The sequence below is a fragment of the Mizuhopecten yessoensis genome, unplaced genomic scaffold, assembly GCF_002113885.1.
Source record: "Mizuhopecten yessoensis strain PY_sf001 unplaced genomic scaffold, ASM211388v2 scaffold10901, whole genome shotgun sequence".
NCBI lineage: Eukaryota > Metazoa > Mollusca > Bivalvia > Pectinida > Pectinidae > Mizuhopecten > Mizuhopecten yessoensis.
In genome coordinates this window covers 731974-747943 of record NW_018408778.1, presented here as the reverse complement: position 1 = coordinate 747943, position 15970 = coordinate 731974, and the positions used below count along the sequence as shown (strand labels likewise).

Sequence of the window (15970 nt, the reverse complement as noted above, 5' to 3'; positions counted from 1 at the left end):
TTACCAAACTCTGTTACTGCCACAGTTTACCAAACTCTGTTACTATCACAGTTTACCAAACTCTGTTACTGCCACAGTTTACCAGACTCTGTTACTACCACAGTTTACCAAACTCTGTTACTACCACAGTTTACCAAACTCTGTTACTGCCACAGTTTACCAAACTCTGTTACTACCACAGTTTACCAAACTCTGTTACTACCACAGTTTACCAAACTCTGTTACTACCATATGAAATAATCTTTGGTTTGGCCACAATTATTTGGGTTCCATTGCAACCACATTTTACTCATAATAAGCTCACAAATACTCCAATTTACCAATGCAATGCTACAAGCACCTTTAACAGCTTCTTTACAACCAAAATTATTTACCAAACTTTGTACAACCTTAATTTAACGAGCTCCATTACAACCAAAATTTACCAAACTTTGTACAACCTTAATTTAACGAGCTCCATTACAACCAAAATTTACCAAACTTTGTACAACCTTAATTTAACGAGCTCCATTACAACCACAATTTGGGCATACTATTTTAAAAGAAATTACCAATTTTGGCCACAACTGCAATTAATGTGTGTCCTAGCGCTACATTTATGACTCTATCGAACTGAAATAATCTCTTCTGACAAAATTGTATGCTTGTAGTCTACTCGTTATCTAGGCCATTTTATAGCATTGAAGAAGCCACTTTTCTGCTCGCCGGAAGTTGTCTAGAAAAAATAACATGGAAGACTGGTCATCGTCTTATTCAGAAGATTAGATGAGATTTTCTTGGAAGCTTTTCAGGAGTATTGTATAAACAGGGACTTGTCCCTGATGTCAGGAGCTAGAGTTTTGGAATTCTATTGTGGTTGGAGATTCTCACATATCTCGGTAAGACGGAATCAATATCGTAATCGCACCACCATGCTGCCACCCCACCACTCTCATGCGCAGGATGATGATGCTGATGCTACTGTCAGTATACTCTGTACAAACACGGAAGCTCTGAAGAGATCAGTATGATCAACTTCACAGCTCCGTTACTGTAAGTTTGAAATCAAGCTTGATAAGTAAAAGGTTTAAACAGTTGTTGATACACTCCTGTATTCTACCTGTAGCTGCTGACATGATTCCAATATTTATATTATTTGGTACTTCCTTAGACCAGTTTATCATGTACAATAATGTGATTGCAGTTGTTGTGATGTTGTGGAAGGTTGTAATGGGTTGGAGGAGGCAGAGATGAGTTAGGACTATAATTGGGTTGTGAGACTATGATCAGTGTGTATCTGTTCCAGGACTAACTCCGGAGAGTTTACCAGTGTTGACATAATATATACTTATACTCCAATGTTTTCCCTAGCCCTCTTTGTCAACATGGTACCAGGACTGTTCAATGGGTTGTGAAGCTACTACTATCACAGAGCTATATTCGATCATGGGAAAGTCATTTCATACATATAAATACTTAGATCACTGTCATGAGTTTAGGATGAAGGTCAATTTTCAAGAATCAATAAGTGAATATTTTACTTGGAAATCAACCATTGAAAACACATAGTTAAAAATAAAACGTCTTCCTGTGCTAACAGTTTGATCCCAACAAACTTAGATTTTCCCAACCACCTTTTGACTTAGTGTTTAATGAATACATAAAAACTTAAATATCAAAGCGAATGCTGTGACCTTGAAAATAATCTTTGAAATGGTGAAGCACACCTCATAGAATAAAAAGGATCTATTACTTTCAGCATTAACTATCTTATATAGTTGATTTAAATCAATGCACAGTAGATTGTTTTTAGTTACAGAGGCTGTTTAGAACCACAATATGTTGTGTGGACCATTAACAAGTGTGAGATTTTTACTTCCAACTGTATATGTCACAGTTAAATTTTGTGATTGCATAAACAGAATATTAAAGATTTCCAATTCATAATTCACTGACCTAAACCGCCAAATAAAACACAACAGGAGTGATACTACTGCTATGTCCTAATTAGCTGTAGACTATACACTGTATCTAGGGTGACAGGTTCCACAGGAGCTCATCTTATACCTCTCTAAGGGTCCTGATGACAGCTGAGAATGACAGACTTCAGTTTGGAGAGCCCACTTCCGCTGAAAGAATCTTAGCTCAGTTGTCCTGTAAATTGAGCATGTTTGATTTAGTGGTTTTGAGTTATCCGTGTGGAAGGTTTGTGTAGGTCTGTAGATTAATGTTACTGGTTAAAATACATTCACATATATAGTAGTTCAAGCACAGGGGAAAGTTCAATGTTGTTCAGAGATGGCAATAAGAAAAGGAATGCAATATGCTGGGGTATTGTTTAACAGGTTTGTGTACTTACAGATGATCATGATGCTATCAGTTTGTTTTTATTTATGTAACTGTTTGAATATGCAACTACTTCATAATTTTGTGGGCTGCTGTGTAGGCTGATTTTGTAGGTCAAGGTCACATAGCTAGATTTGTGCCATACATGTATACTGATAAGATTAAATACTACTACTTGATTGACATGTTTATCATATTTGAGGTGAAGGTCATTGATGTTAAATACACTGGTCAGACGTACTCCAAAGTCCATCTGTAAACACTGTCTAGGGTACAGAGTATATCCATCACTCTATTGGTAGATACACAGCTAATATTACATTGTTATATAGATTATACCATATTGATGACGCAAAGGCTTTGAGTGTTGACTAAGTGTCCGAGATATTACAGCTTACTTGGAATGTGAACTGCTTGTATGTGTACATCCCTTTCCATCCTTCCTCAGAGCTTCCTGCGTTTGTGCCTGGTACGCCATGGAGGGTGGATTTTTAGGGAAACAATTTGAGACACACAGGAACCAATCTAGTTACATACAGGATGTCTGACCTACATCTCGCTGCTAAAATTAAAAATTAATCCTGGACTAGGCTCATATTTATGATATTATTGATAAAGACGGGAGAACAAATGCTGAATTTTGTTTATAATAAAAGAACAGAGGTGTTCAGATTATTTTGATAGTCCCATGAACAGGCTATTGTAAACTTGAACATTATGAACCATTTGAATTATTTTTTTCTTAATTGAAACAATGTTATGTGTTATCATTTTTATGGAATTGTTTTCTCAGATCAGTTAACCTGAGGTCATTGTAAAAGTTACACTAAAAATGTTAAGTGTAATTTTTAGCTCACCTGGCCCCAAGAACCATGCCTACTTTCAAGGTCACAGGGGTCATATATGTTAAAAACTTCAAACAACAATATTCTATAAACCATTTGAACTAGAGTCATGATACTTGGGTATATACTGTAGACCAGTAGTGCAAATATTTTTCTCAATCACAATAATGAGGTCAAAGGTCAACTTTAAGTGCTAGTCAAGAGTCAAAGGTCAACATGGGTTAAAAGCTTTAACAATCTTTTTCTCGAGTTCCATAAGGCCCAGGGTCATGATATTTGGCCAATAGATACCTGGAATAAAGTGTTATAAAGTTTCCTTATTAAAATGACTTGACTTAATTTCAAGGTCACAGGAGTCAAATATGTTAAAAACTTCAAACAACAATATTCTAAGAACAAATGGTAAAGTCATGATACTTGGGTATGTAATGTATACCAATTATGTGAATTGTTTTCTTTATTACAGTAATGAGGTCAAAGGTCAACTTTAAGTGCAAGTCGTTAGTCAAAGGTCAATGTGGATTAAAAAGCTTTAAAATTAAAGTTTCAAATTTCAAACAACAAAATCTTCAGAACCGTTTAAGAGATGTTAAAATGTCTTCTAGTTACCAAATTTGGTCTTAAGTTACCTATATGTCAGTTTCATGTAACAAAAGAAACAGGTGAGCGATACAGGCCCTCTGGGCCTCTTGTCTTCTCTAATGATGTGTTTGAATATATTCAATGTGTATCAGATCAATAAAACTTGGCTCTTATTTATGAAACCATTCTCATGCTCAGGCATGAATTCTACATGTTTTCAAACCCAACATTATGGTAACTCGCTAAAATTGTAATACAGTTGAAAAGTAAGGCCTGGGTATTAAAAGTGTTCAGCTTCAAAGTCCTTTCCCAATTTTCTAGATAACTGGAAAATGGGAAAACTGAATTATACATTATACATTACTTAGAACAGGGAATATGAACATTTATAGATGGTTTCATGAATACAGGCATGAATCAGAATATGAGCATTTATAGATGGCTTCATGAATACAGACATGAATACAATGTCATGAATACATATTCCATGAATACATATTCCATGAATACAATGAAACCTTTCTCATGCCCATGAAGACCCATGGTACTGTTTGTTAACAATAACGGTTCTCATGTTCTGATGTTGCTGAATTTGCATTCCCATTAAAGATTTTATGTATTGTATGCATGTTACATTCAAAATGTTGACTTGTGTTTGATTCACTGTCTTCATCAGGGTAAACAAGGTGAATATACAAATTGTTTTGAAATAGTTTTGCTCTGTATAGTGGTGTAATCGGGGATTATGTAATGACTTATAATTGTAGTCTGTAGATTGAGTTAGTACTAGTATTGTAGGGCTCTGTTCATACATATAGGTCCTCACTAAAATTATTTATACAGACCAATTATAGGAGCAAGGATTACCCGTTGCTGTATATCACGTGTAAGTTTTTATATATATGCTAATTTCACTTCAGGTTTATGCATACACATAGACATGCAAAAACAGTATTGGTATTGGAAACTGAAGATAATAAATATTAGATCAAGGGAAGATAGTCTTGTTTGATCCCAATATGTGAGATATTGTAAACTCCGGGTCTGTCTTTGTTCTACAGCACAGGAGTCTTACTCCTGAAAACAACCCCTGTAATAGTGGACTTTCCTGGAAGTTGTATGTGAGGGACACTATCGGCAGATAACTGGTATAAACCTTACCTGGGTGACTAGGTTCGCCATTTACACCATTATGGCTATAAGGAGGCTGAACACAGGTCGAAACTGTACAGATTAAATAGAACTGAACAGGCAAAATCTAATTTCATTTGAAATGGAAAGGAAACTGATCTGGCTTAGCTTGTATGATGGCTCTGTCTCCTGGGCATATTGGGGTTTGACACCTCAGCAGTCTGTTGACTTTGGGTTACATGTGTAGGAGATGTTTTATGGTCGGAGGTACCACAGAGCATCAAACCAATTAGGTGAGGATCAGGAAATACATATGTTGGTTATGTTGGTGATACTGATGAGGAAAGTATTTATGATCTTTGAAGAAATTACACCATACTACCACACAGTGGATATAACAAAACAATTGTTTTAATGTAGATTTCTGGAAAATATGTCATTAGATACTCCTCAGGACATCATTTGATAGTCTGTAACACAGAGCATTATAGATGATGTTGAAGATACTGTCCACAAAAACACTGAAACGATTAACAAGAATGACGCATGCAATGGGTTGAAAACAGATAAGTCATTAATGACACATCCAATATTTGTAATTTTACCATTTTCTCCGTTTACAGGCTGTGAGCTTGTCTGTGTAATGTACAATGCTATTACAGGCTGTGATGAGCTTGTCTGTGTAATGTACAATGCTGTTACAGGCTGTGGTGAGCTTTTCTGTAATATACAACACATTTACAGGCTGTAAACTTTGCTGTGAGTGAAATGTACTCTTACATGCTTTGATCTTGTCATGTTTTTACAAATAGAAATGTACAATACTTTCTTCGCTCTTTGTTGGTTGGTGAATAGTACTTCTGATATCAGTATCTCTTGAGCTTCTCAACTTATTCAGGAATTACATAGGAAATAGTAATCTATGGCATTATTTACACTTCAAGGCTGGCTCTCTTTCTTGGCCTGTAGCTTAACATGATCTGGGCACTGCTGCATGCGGATCAGCTGAAAATACATGTCATCAGGATCAAACATGTCTAGTACTGATCCTCTCTTGAAGATTTCCATTCTCGTAATTAAATCTTCTGTATCTATGTGTACATTTTCCAGTTGTTTATACAAATCCAGCACCATATGAAGCATTATCAGTGGTTTGTAATTTGACCCTAATTTCTGAAGCCGAAATAGTGGTCATCAGTGAACTGTAATAAAGATTGGATTTGTTGTCATTACAAATTAAAGGACCTGTATCTTCTGGTGTGTAAAACTGTAGAACATTGATTAGTGGTAGGAGACCACAGTTTTTAACAGGAATTACTACTGGTTGAGTAAGATCAATACTCCTTAACTAGCTACTCGAGGGATTTTGATTTATCTATGTTGCAAAGATTGTCCTGCAAAGGGACTTTACGGAGATATACTCGCTGCTTTCTGCACGAAATCGGTCAATTATTTGAGTGGCAAATGAAGTCATTTTGATACTTTATTACAGTGTTATTGAGGGTATTAGCTTGAATGAGGTGGGTGTACATACTAGAGGGAATTTATACAGAAAACCTCATTTGTATTCTCATCAATTTGGTCTCTCCATGTATACAGTCAGTAGAATATATATATGGTCAAAGTAATTGTCAAAATATTTGTCATCCTGTCTGTATTACTTAACTTGTTATTGTCAAAGTACCATTGTTGTAAAGTTAACTTCAAGCGGATTGTCCTTCATTTATCTTATAACATTTTTTCCGTAAATTCAGATTTACCGTAAGTCTTTATTGTTGAGATTATTTTCAATGTCAGCAATTGTACAAATAAACACCTCCATTTGGCCGTAGGGAACCTAATGTATTGGTTTGTTACCATGTGGACATCTCTTGGTATTTGTAGGAAACATTATGCATTGCTAGTGATATAGAAAGCTCATGTCCGGATGTTCCTTGGTGGCTGTAGGGAAAGCCCATGTCCGGATGTTCCTTGGTGGCTGGAGGGAAAGCCCATGTCAGGATGTTCCTTGGTGGCTGTAGGGAAAGCTGATGTCCGGATGTTCCTTGGTGGCTGTAGGGAAAGCCCATGTCCGGATGTTCCTTGGTGGCTGTAGGGAAAGCTCATGTCTGGATGTTCGTTGGTTGCTGTAGGGAAAGCCCATGTCCGGATGTTCGTTGGTGGCTTCAGGGAACATAATGTATTGGTAGCTAGGGTCTGTTACCTTGTGGACATCTCTTAGTTGTAGGAAACATAATGTATTACTTGTGATAGAGAAAGAATGTCAGAATGTTCCTTGGTGGCTGTGTAGGTAGGGGACTGATGTATACTGGTACCTTGTGGACATCGCTTAGTAGTTGTAGGAATCATAATGTATTGCTAGTGATGGAGAAAGCCCATGTCAGGATGTTCCTTGGTATAGGTAGGGAACCTGCTTTAGTAGTTAGTGCCATGACATCCCATGGTAGCTGGTTATATATGGTTTAGTACTCTCATGACATCTCTTGGTAGTTGTAGGAATCATAATGCATTGCTAGCGATAGAGATGTGAGGATGTTCCTCGATGTGTAGGGACCAGGATGAAGGGAGGATGATGTATTGCTGACATGGGATTGGCTCTGTCAGGATATCCCTGGGTGTTTGTAAGGAACCAGTGCATTGTTAAGGGAGCAGTACATGGAATCACACCAAGGTTTTTGCTGCTCCCGAGTTTCACTGTGAATAATTAATAGACTCAATGATTGTATTAGAGGAAATCTAGACAGCTCCATTCTAACACATGTTCTACTTTCTAAATGACAAAACAAAATCAAGGAAATCAATATGTGTGAAAGAGATAGTAGCATTTGTGGCCAAGGTTTAGCTGGCTAAGATGAGGGGAGCTTTATCGAGCCCGTGGTGTCACCTACCTCTGATGGTATGAGGGACAGAGGATTTCATTACTTCACTACCCCTTGTAACGTTTCCCTCATGAGGTATTGTGGCCAATTTCACATGAATCACCTCAGGGGTGTGCAAATGTATTTTTGGCAACTTCCTATTGATATCCTGTATGTTAATGACAAATGTTTTTAAACAGGAAACAGAATAAAAGAACAATTGGTTGGCCTGGCTCATCTGTTAGGCTTTGTATTTATAAACACAATTTTTGTTTGCATTGTATGCAGGAAATAGGATTGACCAGATTTGAGAAGACATGGTTTGTAGATATTTCAGTGTATGGACATGTTTTGTTAAGAACCACCATTCAAAAGAGAAGACATGATTTGTCTAAGGCTTTGTTATACCAGAACAAGGATGTTAAGTACCACCACTCAATTAAAAAGACTAACAGAATCTCCACCCCCTTGGGGGTTGAGATTCCCCTATCACACCCTCAAGGGGTGAATGATTCTTTTTCTTTCTTTTAATGTTATCATTTCAGGCTAAATTCAGGGTTGACGTCAGTGATGTTGATGCATTGTTGGCGTGACGTCATATCATTGTTATGAATAGGTGAATCATTAATCAATCAGTTAATCAAGAAAACATTTTCACTTTCTTTTTGTCTGAATACTCTTAAGTTTGAAAAAAAAAATATCCTACCCTGTATATGTTTGAAGGCAATGTCATGTTGACCTGTTAGTGGAAATAAAAGTTTACATCTTCAGAACTTAAAGTATAGATAATAGTTTTCTAGACAATTTCTACATGCTCTCCAGATTAGCTGCAAAATTGATCCAGAACTGCAGGAAAGCTGATAATCTTAATTTTATACATTTTTTAATTAAAAAACAGGTCTTAGAACAGAAAATAAGCAGTCTGTGTTGGCCTGTGGTTCCTTTCTCAATGTCAGTGGGAATGTGATCATGTGGTACCTAAAGGAACTGTCCAGGCTTTCCTTACAGCTACTCGGTGTTTGGATGAATTTGTGAAACAGGGTCATAAATTGTAGTCAGTGTCTGGAAAAGAATGTCAGTGTGATATAAATATGGCACAAGTCACAAGAAATTGGTTTCAGAAGTTTTGAAATTTACTGGTATGTCAAACATATTGCAATACACAATATTTCAGTGGACCTCTGGTAGTAGTTAATGTTTTCCATATTGAAATTTTTTCATATTGTTTCAAATCTTAATCAAATGACATCACTTGAAATTGCATAGAATGAGAGTTGATAGAAAAGTTTTCAATAATTTTAACCATTCAATGATACCAGTATCTTTGATAAGATTGCTAGACTTGTATGCTTTCATATGTTTTTCAAGTTTGTTATACAAGAAAGATATCATATTTCTTCAATGCCAGAACTATTTAGGTATGACAGCTAACAGATAACACATACATGCTGGTCCATTGAATGATCCATCACAATTAATACCCTGAAACTGCATCAGTAAGGTGTCAGTGGGAGAATGGGGCCCCTTAGGTCCCCGTGTGACCTGACCTCATGAGTCTACTGTGTGACCTTCCACCTGATTGTCATATGTTCTACCACTCTCTATGAGCTGTACGAGAGATTTGTACGACAACATGTGTATCTAATTTAGGGATCAATGGCTAGTATTGGTGCAGTCAATATCTGTTGTGACCATAGCCTGTATTGAATGCCTCTTGTCATGGTGCGGCATCCATTGCTTAGACAAGTGGTCTGAATGTGTATTAGTGAATGGTATTGACTTGGAGTGGCACGTTTGGTGGCAGCCTTGTGTGGGGTGTACATATATATGTATGTAGTATCCCAAATGATCAATACTGGGACTTGGCAAATTTGATTACTTGGTTTCTCCCTGAGCTGGAATATTTTATTGATAGAACTGTCAAGTGCTCATTTGTGGCCGGAAAGCTGGTATTAATGGTGAACAGTAGTCAGTAAAGTGCCACCAATTTGAGGTAGCATATGCTTATAGGGAAAAGTCACAGGTCAGGTAGCAACAAACATTGGGCAATACGCTGCTGACATTTATTAGGGTGGCCGTGTCCTGTAGCAACAAACATTGGGCAATACGCTGCTGACATTTATTAGGATGGCCGTGTCCCGTAGCAACAAACATTGGGCAATACGCTGCTGTCATTTATTAGGATGGCCTTGTCCCGTAGCAACAAACATTGGGCAATACGCTGCTGACATTTATCAGGATGGGCGTGTCCCGTAGCAACAAACATTGGGCAATATGCTGCTGTCATTTATTAGGATGGGTGTGTCCCGTAGCAACATTCATTGGGCAATACGCTGCTGACATTTATTAGCATGGCCATGTCCCGTAGCAACAAACATTGGGCAATATGCGGCTGACATTGATTAGGATGGCCGTGTCCCGTAGCAACAAACTTTGGGCAATATGCTGCTGACATTTATTAGGATGGCCGTGTACCGTAGCAACAAACATTGGGCAATATGCTGCAGACATTTATTAGGATAGCCGTGTCCCGTAGCAACAAACATTGGGCAATATGCTGCTGTCATTTATTAGGATGGGTGTGTCCCGTAGCAACATACATTGGGCAATACGCTGCTGACATTTATTAGGATGGCTGTGTCCCGTAGCAACAAACATTGGGCAATATGCGGCTGACATTGATTAGGATGGCCGTGTCCCGTAGCAACATACATTGGGCAATATGCTGCTGACATTTATATTAGGATGGCCGTGTCCTGTAGCAAAAACATTGGGCAATATGCTGCTGACATTTATTAGGATGGCCGTGTCCCGTAGCAACAAACATTGGGCAATATGCTGCTCATATATATTAGGATGGCCGTGTCCCGTAGCAACAAACTTTGGGCAATATGCTGCTGACATTTATTAGGATGGCCGTGTCCCGTAGCAACAAACATTGGGCAATATGCTCCGGACATTTATTAGGATGGCCGTGTCCCGTAGCAACGAACATTGGGCAATACACTGCTGACATTTATTAGGATGGCGGTGTCCTGTAGCAACAAACATTGGGCAATATGCTGCTGACATTTATTAGGATGGCCGTGTCCCGTAGCAACAAACATTGGGCAATATGCTGCAGACATTTATTAGGATAGCCGTGTCCCGTAGCAACAAACATTGGGCAATATACTGCTGACATTTATTAGGATGGCGGTGTCCTGTAGCAACAAACATTGGGCAATACACTGCTGACATTTATTAGGATGGCCATGTCCAGTAGCAACAAACATTGGGCAATATGCTGCTGACATTTATTAGAATGGCCATGTCCTGTAGCTACAAACATTGGGCAATACACTGCTGACATTTATTAGAATGGCCGTGTCCTGTAGCTACAAACATTGGGCAATACACTGCTGACATTTATTAGGATGGCTGGGTCCCGTAGCAACAAACATTGGGCAATACACTGCTGACATTTATTAGAATGGCCGTGTCCTGTAGCAACAAACATTGGGCATTAGGCTGCTGACATTTATTAGGATGGCCGTGTCCCGTAGCAACAAACATTGGGCAGTACGCTGCTGACATTTATTAGGATGGCCGTGTCCCGTAGCAACAAACATTGGGCAATACACTGCTGACATTTATTAGGATGGCCGTGTCCTGTAGCTACAAACATTGGGCAATACACTGCTGACATTTTTTAGGATGGCTGTGTCCTGTAGCTACAAACATTGGGCAATACACTGCTGACATTTATTAGGATGGGTGTGTCCCGTAGCAACAAACATTGGGCAATACGCTGCTGTCATTTATTAGGATGGCCATGTCCCGTAGCAACAAACATTGGGCAATATGCTGCGGACATTTATTAGGATAGCCGTGTCCCATAGCTGTACAAGTTGTTTCAACCTTCTTTATGAATGCCTATTCATGGTGTACACTTATTGCTCATGAATTGATATAACTTTGGCCTTTCATCTGACCGGTTGGAAATTGTTAAACCTCAATATCCTGAAATAGCTTGAATGCAGAAAATTCAGAATTTTGTTAGGAATAAATGGGAAGAGTGTGATAACAGTTTTTTTAGAGGTTTTTCAGATAAAGTTAGTCTTTCTGTTGATTGCAAACTTTTAAATGCTATGTTTACAAATTTCCATATACATGTGTGCCTAGAATAGGAATCAGTGCCGCATAATTTCAAAATTAAAGAAATTATATATAAGACAATTTCCTAAAAAGTGAAATTTTCCTAATATGCTTATTATCTATCATACCTTATATTTTTTCTGGTGTTTATAGTAAAAAAAATGATAATGATTGATCTTTTAAAAGAAAAAAAATCATGATGAGTACTAGTTTGTAACCAATCAGATTGAATCACTGAAGTTTTGTGCACATAAATAGTATTTCATGCAGTTGTACATTTAAAGTTGAAGGGATTATGGTCATGTATAAAAATTGTGTGGACAGCTAGATCTTAAACTAACATCGTGGTTTCTTCTAAAGTACTTCTTCAATTTCATTAAAAAATTGTGTACTCTTAATTGATATACAAGGTACTAGTTAATTGTGTTATTTGTTTTCCATTATGAATTGTATTCCAAACTGTCATAATGAGGTGTATGGATGGGGTATTAATTACCCTGCAGCTTTGGTTCCAGTTCAAAGTATTTTGTTTAGATATGATGATTAAAACTGTGAAATGGAAAACGTAGAACCATGTAGATGTTTATTGAAACATAACTTTATATCATTTCTGGGGAAAAAATTAAACTTTGATTTAACTGCCCCATTTCATAACTTCCTGCTAATAAATTTTCCTTAAAAATAAACATCATATTATAAAAAGATACATTTGCTGCATGAATTGTTTGGTGAAATCTATTTAAATCTGATGATTTGATCTCTTTTCAGATTTATTACAATGCACAAATGAACCGAATGTGTCAATACCCCAGCTAGCAGATTTATTGATAGAGAGAACACAGCATCAGAACTGGGTAGTAGTCTTCAAATCTCTCATCACAATTCACAATCTCATGAACTATGGCAATGAGGTAAGTCATGTTTCTTTTTACATATGTTATGTAACTGTGAACACTCCCTTCAATTTTTTTTCAATAAAATATGTTTTTCTGCTTGGAATTAAAAAAAAAAAATTGTTGACCTTGTGACCGTGTTGTTGACCTTGATCCACTGACCTAAATTTAGTATGTCACAAACCCTTTGATCCACTGACCTAGATTTAATACACATGTCAAGAATCCTTTGATCAACTGACCTAGATTTAGTACACATGTCAAGAGACCTTTAATCCACTGACCTAAATTAATTACATATGTAAAGGGACCTTTGATCCACTGACCTAAATTAAGTACATATGTAAAGGGACCTTTGATCCACTGACCTAAATTAATTACATATGTCAAGAGACATTTGATCCACTGACCTAGATTAAGTACGTCACAAAATCTTTGATCCACTGACCAAATTAAGTATGTGTTACAAAACATTTGATCCACTGACCTAGATTTAGTATGTGTCACAAAACCTAGATGAGGTGTACTTTACATGTGACCCCTGATGAAACTGGGATAGATCAATAATTGACATGTGACCCTTCATTAAACTGACCTAGATTTTGAATATTTGACATTTGATCTTCAGCAGACTACCTTAATATTTGACATTTGGCTACTGATCAAATTGACATAGATTTTGTATATTTGACATGTCAGCCTTGATTTAACTGATCTAGATTAGGGATATTTTACCATTGACCCTTGGTCAAACTGACCTAGATTTGGGATATTTGACTATCACCCTTGATCAGACTGACCTAGAATTGTAACATATATTATGAATTTATGTTACTCAATATTGGATTCTGATCAACCTGACCTAGATTTTGGACATGTGACTTGTAACAGAGTTTGTTGTTCTGTGACTAAAAATTGACCTAGATTTGGTACATAGTTTTATTGAATAGGCATGAAATTAGGGCAGATTTTATGAACCCAAATCAATCTGCCATACATGAAATCTAGCTAGTACACATGAAAGTGAAGGTCAACACTAGTACTTCAACTTGCCCAATGGCAGTGTACAGAAGGCGTCGAGTAATTTTCGCTAATTCAGCATCTTAAAAATTATAGAATGATATTCTAGGTCAGAATGGAAATTCCTTTGATGAAAACTAGGAAACTGACATATAAAACAAATCGCTATGTTAGGGAAGCTAGCTCTAAATATAGTCATGTTGATGTACATACCATATATCAAATCCTTATGTTAGGGAAGCTAGCCCTAGATAAAGTCATAATGTACATACCATATATCAAAACCTTATGTTAGGGAAGCTAGCCCTAGATAAAGTCATGTTGTACATACCATAGACTCATAGTCAGCAAGGAGAGAGGGAAAGAAATAGATTTCTGACATGCTATGTTGAAATTTATTTACCAAATCTTTTATTTAACAATTTTACAATTGTTCCTAACGTTTAGATCTATTAAAGGTAACTTATCAAATACTCAGGATAAAATCTCTTTAAGTCCGTTATAGAAAGGAGTGTAAGTGTATCCTTTCTGTGTGACCTTGGCAAAGAAATGCTTTCTATCATTCTGTAATCAGTTATATTACCTCCAGGGTTCGCCCTATCTAGCCGAACATTGTACTCTTTGGTAATTACTTTGCAATAGCTTAGAAAGGTTGTTTCTGCCAGCTACTGGTGATACAGGGGATGCAGTTCCTGCCATACATCTCCCATAGTATCAGCTGTTTGGTAAATGAACCAAACATGTATTTATGTGATAAAACATTTTAAATGTGGTGTACAACCATTATCCCTATCATAAACAAGTTCAACCCAAACCGTTCATCATTTGTATGACTGAAGGCTAGGGTAATGCAATGTCCAGAAGTCTTTGCCCTTGTAATGAACAGAATTAAATTTTGCAATTACTGACATTGAAATGTCTTTCAGCATTGTGAATTACAAGGTCAATATACGATAGAATTGACCTTTTAGTTCTGAATATATTAGTTTTGTCATGGTGACACTATACTGTAAATCATTCACATTGATTCATGAGGTTATCAACAATTGAGATATCTAATAGACATTTTATACACAAAATCTTTATACACATATACCTCTTATTGTTCACTTCACCAATTCTCATCCTTGTCATTAGTTAATTAAACCCATTCACCCCTAAAGTCACATTTGAACCTTACCAAATCAAAGAATTGGCAAGTCCAGTTTAAATACGTAGGGGTGAATGCGATAAAGCATCAGACAAATTCCTATTGCAGCCTAATTGTTAATTGAGTTTTCATGAACATTTTATAGACTTTCATATGTAGTAAGTCACCTGGTAAAATTGGTATTCATTTATTTGTCTTGTGATGGGTTAATTACTTGGCTTTGTTGTGAAATTGGATTAGTGCTTCCTTTAAAATTTAATGTAAGATATGTATGCATCACATATTTGATAAGCTAATTGGATTGTAATCTTAGTCAAATACTTGTTGCTCTTTTTATAGTTTTCAAATGAATTTGTCATGTCAGATTTTAATATTGATTCCCCACTTGTTGATATTGAGATTTGATGTTTGAAATCCGTTGTCTTTTTCCTGTAATATTATAAGCTATGGCAGTAACATGTGCTAATATCAGCCACATGATTAGCACCATGAACAATATTTATGCAGGTTTCTATGTAATTTATTGACAGAGGTTTACACAGTACCTGGCCTCAAACAACTGTACATTCAATCTGGGCGGATTCATTGACAAAGGAGGAGTACAAGGTAGGTACCCAAATTGGGGTAAATATTCAACTCTATTCTCAAAGGCACTTCAGTTGTTTTCCTCTTAAACAGAGTTTTAAATGCTGATTGATCACTTAAAAAAAGAAAATACAAAGAAACAAATTCATTACACTCACAAAAAAACACATTCAGTGTTTTAACCAAGCAATATGCATTAACATAATTGCTTTCAAGTTCCAACAACTTTTTCTTACAAATTACAGGCAAGGTCCCTTATTGTATATTGTAGAGTTGCTTTCATTCCACTGCAAACAGGTTTACCTTTTAATTAAAGAGCTTCCTATTAGAACCTTGATATCAGTCTCTGAAACCCATGTGTGATAATTTGACCTTGATATCTGTCTCTGAAACCAATATGTGGTGATTTGACCTTGATATCTGTCTCTGAAACCAATATGTGGT

At 36.7% G+C, this 15970-nt stretch overlaps 1 protein-coding gene across 11 annotated transcripts in view; it reads left to right on the top strand.

Annotated features, from left to right (window-relative positions):
- LOC110463394 (phosphatidylinositol-binding clathrin assembly protein LAP-like) overlaps nt 1–15970 on the top strand; it is a 103583-nt gene that overhangs the window by 10582 nt on the left and 77031 nt on the right. For all 11 annotated transcript variants that reach the window (XM_021517947.1, XM_021517945.1, XM_021517946.1 and 8 more), the window contains exons 2-3: nt 12647–12789; nt 15472–15547. In XM_021517947.1, coding sequence (XP_021373622.1) covers nt 12647–12789; nt 15472–15547 — 219 coding nt within the window. The remainder of the gene's footprint in view (nt 1–12646; nt 12790–15471; nt 15548–15970) is intronic.